At 52.2% G+C, this 11,359-nt stretch overlaps 1 protein-coding gene across 2 annotated transcripts in view; it reads right to left on the bottom strand.

The window, feature by feature from the left end:
• Nucleotides 1–11,359, bottom strand: part of EVC2 (EvC ciliary complex subunit 2) — a 135,292-nt gene that overhangs the window by 80,286 nt on the left and 43,647 nt on the right. For both annotated transcript variants that reach the window (XM_049630286.1, XM_049630287.1), the window contains 2 exons: nt 10,910–11,044; nt 7,470–7,609 (listed from right to left, as the gene is read on the bottom strand). In XM_049630286.1, coding sequence (XP_049486243.1) covers nt 7,470–7,609; nt 10,910–11,044 — 275 coding nt within the window. The remainder of the gene's footprint in view (nt 1–7,469; nt 7,610–10,909; nt 11,045–11,359) is intronic.

Genomic DNA, 11,359 nt, shown 5'->3' with positions numbered 1-11,359 from the left:
CTTCTGTCCCCCTGCACGGCAAAGCTCCCCACCTCTGCCCCCTGCACAGCAACACATAATGGAGGACTCACAGGGGTTTACTGAGGCCATGCTACTCGCCCCGTGCTCCCCAACCCTGCTCTGGTCCTCAGCATGTCCTGGAGGTAAAACCAAAACCTTTCCAAGTCTTCACTTGATAGAACTCCAGGAAATATCGGACACGGATGGCCACCCCTTCTTCTGGGACCCCTGTTCTCTGCCTTCCTGCCCTCACTCCCCGGGTGTCCTGTGACTTTCCCGATCGTGTAAATGCTGCAGTTCCCGCGGGCGCCGTCCTGCTCCCCTCCCCTCGATGCGGCTCTCCGGGGGCTCCTTCCTCAGTCTCCGTCCAGCCACGTCCGGCCCCGAACTCAAAGTCACATCTGAACAGACCCAGCATCTGGTTCCTCCTGACACACCCACCCAGAGTCTTGAGAGGCGTCTTCACCTGGCCAAGCCCAGCAGCGCCTCTGGATCTTTCCTCAAAGCTCAATCCTCCCTCTTTCCTGGTCTTAGGAAGCTGTGTCACGTTCTGCCCGGGGCTCAGCTCACAGCTGCCACAAACCCCACCGCGAAGCCACCAGCAGGTGCAGCTCGTCCTCCCTCGTGCGTCCCCTGATTCCACAGACCCGCGTGGAGCCTGCGGGAGGGACGTCCCACACACCTACGCCCTGGGGGTCCTCCTGGGAAGCTGGCCCCGAGTGACGGACCCGCGCACAGCCCATTCGGACGACGCCCACGGGAACTGGTGGCCGCCGAATGAACGTCACTCTGCCAGGGTGTCCCCGTCACAGCCCGACGCCCGCGGGGCAACTCTGGGCAGCCCGTGAGGACACGTCACCTTTGGGAACGTGCTGTGCTAACTGCTGGTTTGAGTGGTGCCATCCTTCCCCCCCAGTCTTTGCTGTCAAGTTAACCACACAGCCTCTAATTTATCTGCCGGTGACTCTCCATCAAGCCTATCACTGTCGTGTGCCATCACCCCACAAGCACCTACTGTGCGCCAGGCCGCGTTTGAGGCACCGGGGCCACATCTGCGAACACGACAGAAAGTCCCTGCCTTTGTGACCTTACTGCCCAGTTGCCAAAGCAGAGCCGACATTAAAAAAAAAAGAAAGAAAAGACAAGCAAGGTGGCTTCTGGCAGCCGCGAATGTTGTAAAGAAAACAGGGTTGGTTTTTTTTTTTTTTTAATGTTTTTTTATCTATTTTGAGAGACAGTGAGAGACAGTGTGTGTGCAAGCAGGGGAGGGGCAGGGAGAGAGGGAGAGAGAGAGAATCCCAAGCAGGCTCCCTGCTGTCCGCGCAGAGCCCGATGAGGGGCTTGAACTCACAAACCGTGAGATCACGACCTGAGACGAAGTCAAGATCCAGACTCTTAACTGACTGAGCCGCCCGGGCGCCCCAAGAACACAGGAATTTTAGGGTGAATAATGGAGGCTGCTCCAGGCACCCCACCTCCAGCCCACCCTCCAGCCCACCTCCGCGTGCCTCTGCTACACCGGCCTCATCCCCTCCTAGACCCTCAAGTGCCCACATCCCTTCCTAAGCTCCGTCCATGTGGCCCCCACCGGGTGCCCATTACTCAGGTCTCAGCTCCCTGACCCTGCTCTATAGGGGCCTCCCGGAGCCCCAGGCGAGAGTGAGCCCCCGCCGTTCTTTAACAGAGCGCCTTGCTCCTTCATAGTCCCCACCACGCCGTGGAATTGCGCGGTTATCCGTGCGCGCGTCTGTATCCCGCTTGCGTGAGTCCCACGGGGACCCACACCAGGACACTTTGCCAGCGTCGGGCCAGGGCCTCCCACGTTTCAAAAATGTATCGCACCCACGAGCAAGCAACCCAAATGAAAGAACAAATGAATTAAGGAAACTCGGGTGAGTCGCTTCATTTCCCTGAGTTCCAGACATAAGGAACAAAACCACATCTCTGTAGAGTGTCAATACAGAATAAATAGGGCGCCATTGTAAAAACACACACACACACACACACACACACACACACACACACCATATGGCCGGTGAAAATCACAAAGACATAGGTTGAAAAGCCTCACCTCAACGCATACTCCCTGAACACCTACTTGGTACAAACCATCATGTTGAGACAGCTTAGAAGGCGGTGCTAACATCAGAAATCAGCAATGAGCTTCCTTTGAGTAACTGGAAAGAGACACAGCCCTGGACTTTCTTCTCTTATTTTCCTTTGCCTCTCTGGAAAAATCTACGCACCATCTTCTTCAAAAGCTGTGTTTTGTCAATAGAACAGCGGATCGGAAAGCACAAACCCGTTATCACTCGTGCGACCTTTAGGCAAAACCAATAAACCTTTTTTGAACACCAGCTTCCTTTCAGGAGCCGCGGTGAGAATGACCTAAGAACATGGGCCAGAGATGCTTGGCAGAGGTCAGGGCCAGAGCAGGGCCGGTGCTAAGACACTGTGGGCTCTCCACGCTTCTAGAAGCTTTCGGGAGCAGCCGGTGGTTGCCTGGTTCCTCTTTCCTCTCGTCTCTGCAGGTCCGGGGCTGAGCTGTATCTATTACGACAACTGTCCAGGAACCTGATAGAAACCAAAGGAGAGACCTGTCCCTCAGATCCTCTCTGCGAGAGGCAGCCTACGAATTAATGATGTAAAAGATACGCCACGCCAACCAAGGGAATGCTCTTTGTCAAAAATAAACCAGCAAAAGACAGCAAGGTTAGGGCTCTGATGGGTCTTAGAAGAGGTGGCAATCAAGTCACCTCATGGCATATTTAGAAGCCCAGCTAAACTTCACATAAGAATTACAAATGCGATAAATTATTTGCTGGGGAAAAAAAGCTATTTTTAGTGGGGAGACAATCACAGATTTCCATGCATACTAAGCCCCTGACATTCTGAGTGACATTTTCTTTCTGGGAGCTCCTAAGCCTGACTAGAAGTCAAGATGGAAAGATTAAAAGTAACTGACAACGCGGTGATCAAAAATAAAAAAATAAAAAAATCGCCAAGACCCTAAAATGAGCATGCAACCACGGAGCCTGAAACAGAACTGGTGTTCAATAAATACTGAATGTCGGGATGGCGGGTGGGGTGGGGGAGGGGAGCGAGAGACAAAGGCAGTTCGCAGGCTACGCACTCTCAGGTCAGGCTTGAACATCAGTGTCAAACACTCTTCAGGCCAAACAAGACCGGCTTCCAAGGAGAAATAAATCTAAAATTCTGGAGCTCCTAGGTGACTTACAGGAATACAGTCTCGGTAACCTCAATCCTCATGGCATTTCACACACCAGGACCAGCACGTTGCAGTGGCTGTTGTTGATTTCACAGAACGCGGGGATCGAGGAAGACGGTGCTCCCTACACGCCATCGCTTCTTTTCTTCTCTTTAATTTTAATGTTTATTTATTTTTGAGAGACAGAGAGAGACAGAGCACAAGGGGAGGGGCAGAGAGAGAGGGAGACACAGAATCTGAAGCAGGCTCCAGGCTCCGAGCTGTCCGCACGGAGCCCGACGCGGGGCTCGAACTCACGAATCGTGAGACCGTGACCTGAGCCGAAGTCAGGTGTTAACCGACCGAGCCACCCAGGTGCCCCAAGCACTTCTGGAGCCAACAACAAAGAGTGATTAATGCCTTCCCATCTAGTCCTGATACTATTTACATTATACGCTGTTACTATTGTAAGTTACTATCACATACGCTATTATATATGTATTAATACACACATATATGCTAATCACAGCCCTACTTCCTCCAGCCGGAGGTGGTGGACTACCACCTACTTGCAAATTAAATATCCAGGTGCTGATCACACAAACTAAATCCTTTCACTCTACTTTGCGTTTTCATGTTTTGGAAGAAAACGGACAAAAAGCCAGGAAATACTTTGGTGATGCACCTGCTCCTACCATGTAATGTAATGGGACATTCACAAATCTTTGCCAGTAAGCCACCCACCTTTCGCCCCGCTGCCCATCCAATCCTCCCTCCTCCCTCTTGAGTAGTGTGACAAACTTTAACGTGCTTCCCTTGGTGTTCTGATTAGGGACTTAAGCTAAAACGAAAGATCACGCCTGAATGGCTGCCCAAAAGTTCAGTGAGCCGAGCGGCACGACCCTGGACCCAGAAATGGGTGAACAAGGCCCAGCTCTGTGCAAGGACAGTCCTGCACTTCCGTGGCTGAAGGCCCAACAGTGCACGAGGGCGCTGAGCTGGGAAGGGGCTCCCCTCAGGCAGGACGGAAGTCCCCCTGGGCTCGGAACCTCCCTCAGCTCACAAAATGCCACGAGTCAGACACAGGAGAGCTCTTTTCTCAGACCAGTGACCGGTCGCTCCTAAGGAAGCACAGACCGTGCTCTCTGTTTCCGGAGGTATCTTGGGTCCGTCTCCTGCCACGGGACTCAGTTTCCAGGCTCCAGGGAGACAGCACCGGAGCTGCTCAGTTGCTGTTTGCACGGCTCTTGAGAAAGACTCAGAGAAGGGCTGCCCGTCTTGAACGCTTCTCTTTTCCATCTGCTCACGTCCCTGCAGGTGAGACCCCGGCTCGGAGGGAACGCCGCGGTGAGGACTCTGCCGTTAAGTCTCTTTCATATCATTAAGCTGTACAGTCTCCCACGGTGTTCCTGGTTTCTCCCAGTTAAGAGATGAGGAAACTCGGGCTCAGAGAGTATTTGTGGAACACAACGTGGCCGAGATCAAACAGAGGAGACTCACTTACTAGATTTGTGGCTGTGGATAAACCTCTCTGCCTAGATGAGCATCGGACTCTTCAGCTAGCAAACGCCAAAAATAAGATGCCCTACCAAAAAGCATTAGCATGGGAACCAAACCAACATGTGGAAAAGAGACCTTGCATTTTTAAGACAGGGAGAGACAGAGCATGAACAGGGGAGGGTCAGAGAGAGAGGGAGACACAGAATCTGAAACAGGCTCCAGGCTCTGAGCTGTCAGCACAGAGCCTGACACAGGGCTCGAACTCACGGACCGCGAGATCATGACCTGAGCCAAAGTCGGCCGCTTAACCGACTGAGCCACCCAGGCGTCCCGAGACCTTGCATTTTTAAATGCTTCCCGAATATGGGGTATTATGCACAAATAGAAGATATTATAGCTAATCGGCATGGTGATGACTCCAATCGATAGAAATCACTCCCCAGTGGGAAACGAGCGGGTGGAGCTTTGCATCCCGAATGTACAATCAGAAGAAGTGTGTCATAAATGGAATCCAGCCTGGGGAGGTTCCCACGGGTTCTGTTGCTAATAACCATCAGTCCAACACGGCATCCCAGGGAGGCATCCTGAATTGTCCCCTGCCCTTCAGTGTCCAAACTACGCCCCCGGCGCATGCCTTCACAGCCACACGGCAATCAGTTGCCAAGTTCTGTAGGCTCCTCCGGCTAATCCCAAGCTCCGCCCCAAGTCACACATCGACATCTCCAACAATCTCCCTGGACTTCTAAGCCACTGTCCATTTGTATCCGGAGTGGCCTTTGAACGTACAGATCTGCCCATATTAAAATTAAAAGGCCGTTCCCTGACATCCAGAACCCTACAAGACCTAGCCCCTCTCACCCTGAGACTTCACTTACGTAACTGAACCAAGGGCGCCTGGTGGCACAGCCCAGACTTAAACCCTGATCTAACTCTGGGGACCAGTCAAGGGTGCTACTGCTCTGTGCTATTTTGGGCCTTGCCTGTTTCCCTGTCCATCTCTCTCACAGGCTGCCTCTGTGGCCGGGACTGTGTCTACTCCTCGCCTGGAGTGGGGTTTACACAAAGATGGGTTCTGTTCGTGGTCCAGGTAATTTGGACAAACTATCCCATCAAAAGAAAAGCTGGGCAAAAACCAAATCACTCTGAGACCATCTGAGAACCAACAAGGAGAAGTAAAAGATGAGGTCAAGACCTAGCAGAACAAAGAAACTCAGAGAGGGGAGCCCCGCATCTGGGGCCACTCTGTTCCCCAGGGCGTCTAAGTACCAGGAGAGGCAGCCCCAAGGGCTGATAAACTCTGCAGAGTTCTCAACAGACCTGCAGAACCGGGGAGGTAGAAACTCAAGTCCAGAGACTCCAAGGAGAGGTCAGCCTGTACCCTTCGGTTGGTACAGATGCCTCAGAAGTAAAGATATGCCAGAAACAGACCAGACCTTGGAGGACCAGAAGCCCTGCCTTGCGTGGTCTCAGTCTCTGTATGGGGGGTCATCCAGAATGACGCCCCTCATCGCCTAGAAGGTGGTAACCTCCGCCTAGTCAGTCCTCCAATGTCTTCACAAATTTTCACACACACTGGCACATGATCAAAACTACCCAGGCATCCGAGGAGAAGAGGAAATTTGATCACAAACTAAGGGGAACAGAAGACAACAGGCACAAGAACATGGTAATGGTAATAAAGCTTCAGAGACTTTAAAATAATTATGCTTCATACACTTGAAGAAGTAAAAGACGAAACAGAATTTTGGAAGACAACTGGACGCCGAGACAGGCAACACGGAAAGAAGCTTTCTGTAAATATTTGCCAAAAGGAAACGAGGAAAGGCCAAGTTGATGAACCGAGTGAGTCACCTTGTAGACCGTGGCCCCTGTGCCGGCCAGGAGAAACCGTGGGCCGTGCAACAGCATCCTGGTTAGAGGCATGCACCCCGGAGCCAGGCAGCCTGGCCCTGAACCTGGCTCTCTCATTCCTGAGTGTGCGCCCTGGGGCAAGCTCCCGAGACTCTCAAACCCTCATCCCTGGTAAGAACAATAATCCCTGCTCGGTTGGGTTGCTAGAAGGATTATGAGTTGGTATTTGCAAAGTTTTCAGAACCGTGTCCGGCTCCACGTTCTACTGTGCACAGGTGGTCCATTCTAAGCACGTGCTAATAAACAACAAGAATCGAATTCAGTTCGGCAAACACGTCGCCTGGCCTGGCCTCTCTCTCCAGCTGCCTCTTCCCCTATCTTGCTGTACTCGATACCCCAATCTAGCCGTCAGTCGTACCCAGCTACTGCGTTCACCAGATGCATCCTGCTCAACCTTTCATCGGCCCCTTCTTCCCTCTGCCTGAAAAGTCTTTCTTCTCATAATGCGCTTGGAAAGCTTATATCCATGCTTCAAGAATAAGTTAAAACACCACCTCCTCTGAGAAGCGTTTCCGGGACTCTCTCAGAGGTCATTATTTCCTTTTCTCGGCTCAGCTAGCCTTGATTTTCCTTTTAGCAGGGTGTTCATCAAACTTGTATGGTCACTTGAGTTTGTGTGTCTGTCTTCCCCGTTAGATCAGGCAGCTTATAGCACAAACTCTGTCTTATCCATCCCTTTTTCCAAATACCAAGCACAGTAGTAGTTCCATTATGATAACTGAGTAACAGATGACAGAATGAATGAATGAATGAATGAATGAATGAAATGTACTCAGGGTTTGCTCTGAGGCCAGTGAAGTTAAAGCATTCATCACATCCAAGCCAGTATAATGTGATTGAGAATTCTTACTCTTCCAAGGCTTGAAGCATGCTCCCGGGGTCCTCTGAAGACAGAATGTCAATCATTTGGTCATCGAGAGCAAGGTCCTCATTGATACCATTGGCCGAGGTGAACTGGGAGTACTCCAGCTTGTTCTCATGATGCTGAACCTACAGGGGAATTTCAGACACAACCGAGTGAACCCTCTTGTGAACGCCATGCGCTGAGAGTCACGAGGGAAGGCAGGCATCTGCAGTCGGGAGGACCTTGCTGGCCCCACCACTTGCGAACAGGGTACATTCAGGCAAGACACTGCATTTGCCTGAGCCTCCATCTTCCCATCAAAGAAATGGGATCATAATTCCAGTAGCCCCACACCGGGTTCCCGTGTGTACGAACAAAACAATGGATGGAGAGGCCTTTGCAACCTGTAAAGACCTATGAAAATATTTCACCATCATTACCATCACCATCATCATATCACGATCACCACCACCATCATCATCACCAGCATCCCCATCATCATCATCTCATCATCACTATATCACTATCATCACCACCTTCACTATCACCATCATCATCATCACGCAGAGGAAAATTACAGTTGGCAGATGAACTTCAATTCCATGCATCTGGCTGGTTTCGAATCAGAATACAGAACTGTCAGATGGAAATGACCTCAGAGATAATTAAGCCCAACGCCATGACTGGATAGATGTATCTGTTGTGTCCTTAATATCAATCCTGAAAACTGGGTGATAAGTATAGCTAATATTTAAGAATTCCTGTCCCTGTGCCTTGTAGGTGTATTATCATGAAACTATCACGACACAGTTAAGTTCTGTTGTCCCCACATCACATATAAGAAACCACGGCTCAGAGGGGTAAAATGATGTTATCTGAGTTCGCACGGCTCACGAAGAGTCAGAGTTGGTATCTGGTCCCAAGTTGGTCGAACTCCTAAGGTACAAGGAGTTGGTATTTGGTCCCAAGATGATCGAACTCGTAAGGCAGAAGGACGGTTTTATCGCACTGTTTTCACTGCACACTGTCTCAGCGGCTGCCTCAGGCTGCCAAAAATAAAGAAAGATGTGAAAAGAGTTCATCCTGTGAACTTCAAGGGTCTTCAGACCTTAAGTCAACACTTTGCTTTCCTCTCTGCGGTTGTAATGATCAGCCTTTCATCTCCGGCAAAGGATTTCTGCTCCTTCATCAAAGCAGCTGGGAAGTTTTGTTCTTCTGTGATTGATAACGGCTTTGAGAGAGAAGCTGGAGGTCTGATTAGAGGAACGCTTTTTCTCCCCCTCACTTTTGCCTCCACGGACACTGTGGGCCGATCTCACTTTGAAATGGCCATCCTCTCCTCCAGGAAGCAGACATAAAGTGAACAATGGGACACGACCTCCAGCCTCCAGACACGGCTCCCAGGAGCCAGGTCCCCGGGCCACTTGAAGCAAGTATTTAACTTCATGGGCCTCAGTTTCCTCAATATAAAGGGAGGGGAGGGGCGCCTAAGAGGCTCAGTCCGTTGAGCATCCAACTTCAGCTCAGGTCATGATCTTGCGGTCTGTGAGTTCGAGCCCCACGTCCGGCTCTGTGCTGACGGCTCGGAGCCTGAAGCCTGCTTCGGATTCTGTCTCCCTCTCTCTCTGCCCCTCCCCCCTCATGCTCTGTCTCTCTCTCTCTCTCTCTCTCTCTCTCTCTCTCTGTCAAAAATAAATAAATTTTTTTTAATTAAAAAAAATAAAGTGAGGGGAACAGATGGCTGTGTTCCTTTCAAGTTGCTGGGCCCCTGGGGGACACTGGGTCACAGCAGCTCCAGCCCTCCACGGCCCTGGAGGGACCAAGAAGCTGCCAACGGATGCTTACTCCCAGCAGCGCCTTCCGGGGGAGGCTCCACGGAGCTCCTCTCACTCTAAAAATTGCCGCCCTGATTTCCTTCCCGTCTGTCCATCCACTGATGGGCCGAGGGCTCCTTCATATCCTCACACGTGGATTCAGGGCCTCTTAAGCTCCAGGCTCCACAGGAGGCAATGGAGATTGTAGCAGAGATCGCCTGCTTCCTACCCACACCCCCTCGCCGCTTCAGACCCACTGGCCCAAGACCCACCAGCCAGTATCTACACTGCTTCCCCTAAAGGCTTCTGCGGGCCTTCAGAGCTCATGCCAGGAAATAACGTCACCCTTTGTCCTGGCCCCTGTAGGACTGTGGACAATACTGACTCCATCTGTGGCCCTCCTCTCTTGGGGCTACGTGTTCCGGGTCCCTTGGAGGTTAATATACATTCCTTAGAAATGCCCGTGAAGGCTGGAAGGGGGTGGCTTGTTTTGGCTGTCTGTAAATTGGTTAAAGATAACACAGTCTCTCGGCCTCCTGATGCACAGATGGCCCCATGAGATCTAATTCCAGGAGAGCTGTCGATCAGGCGCACGTCGACCCTGGGAGGTACGTACGGACCCTCTGGTCTCACTACAAAGCCCTTGGCACGTCCCCTCGCTCTGTAACACCCGCGGGCTGAGGTCCAGACTTTGTGAGAACAGCCGTGCAGGGCCCGGATCGCAGAGCGCCCCGTTCCCTGTAAGTCAGCCTGAATAAAACTGTAACTTGCAGGCAGTCCCTGCTTCATTTTTCTGGTCTCAAAGGACCTTCTCAGTGGGAAGGGCAGTCCCTCCTCCCCCACCTTCTAACAGCGCCTTTGCCCCCATATCCTCGACCGATGACCACCGGGGCGTGATATATACCCCAGCTCCGTCCCTCCTCAGCCAGCACGACTCTGAGCCTAGTTCCATACTGTCCCCAGAGCTGCCCACGCACGGTGAAGCTCCACGGCTGAAGGATCCGGCCTCCCCCTGAGGGTGGAGTGAGCCTCCAAAGACTTTTCCGCAGGGAGTGTGGACCAGGCCCCGAATTAGTGTGGCGGGAACACAGCGCTATCTGCACAGGCAGGCGCTCGCTTATTCGGTCAGGCCGCAGTGGCTCTGAGCCCCGGCCACTTGCTGGAATCATCTGGGGAGCTTTAGAAGTCACTAAGGGGGCGCCTGGGTGGCCCAGTTGGGTAAGTGACCAACTTCAGCTCAGGTCATGATCTCGCGGTTTGTGGGTTCGAGCCCCGCGACGGGCTCTGTGCTGACAGCTTGGAGCCTGGAGCCTGCTTCCGATTCTGTGTCTCCCCCTCTCTCTACCCCTCCCTTGCTCACGCTCTGTGTCTCTCTGTCTCTCAATAATAAGCATTAAAAAAAAATAAAAATAAAAAAGTCACTAAGGACGGGGGCACATCCTGGGACGGTCCAGTCACAGTCTCTGCAGGCAAGGCTGGACACGAGCATTTTGTCGTTTCCCTGGGGATTCGGACATCAATCCAGGGTTGAGGATCAATCAACCCATCGAACTGGAGGGAACACTTCAATCAACCTCACATCTACCGCCGACCCGACTACCCTCCGGCAACAAGATGCATGTGGAGACTCACCTGATGTCTGGTGATCAGGCTTCCCTTCAAACACTGATAGCGAGCCGTGAAGAAAAGTGTGGCCCAGGTCAGCACGAAGGAGGCGATGGAGGCTATGAAGAATCCTGCTGCATGAAGGCCATGGTTTGGGACAACCTAGGGGACGAGGGGGGGGGGGGGCTTGTCAGTGGTCACACTTCACAGCCTTCAGTTGGGTCACAGCTAAGAGTTACAGCAGAAGAAGCAGGAAGTCGGCGAGACCAGCCTGGATTTGGACCCAGCTCTGTCCACACTGGCTGGGCTGCCTGAGCCCGTCGCTGGACCTCTCTGAGCCTGTTTCCTTAGACAGCGCATCTCTAAGCGTCAAGCGGGACAAATACTGCAAGGGGCCGAGCATGGTGGCTTGCACACAGTAGGGCCATCCGCCCCGAGCCTGGCACCTCACAGGCCTCAAGAGTGTTAAATTCCCGA

Source organism: Panthera uncia, chromosome B1 (genome assembly GCF_023721935.1).
Source record: "Panthera uncia isolate 11264 chromosome B1, Puncia_PCG_1.0, whole genome shotgun sequence".
Classification (NCBI taxonomy): Eukaryota; Metazoa; Chordata; class Mammalia; order Carnivora; family Felidae; genus Panthera; species Panthera uncia.
This window is presented reverse-complemented; position numbering and strand designations above follow the sequence as displayed.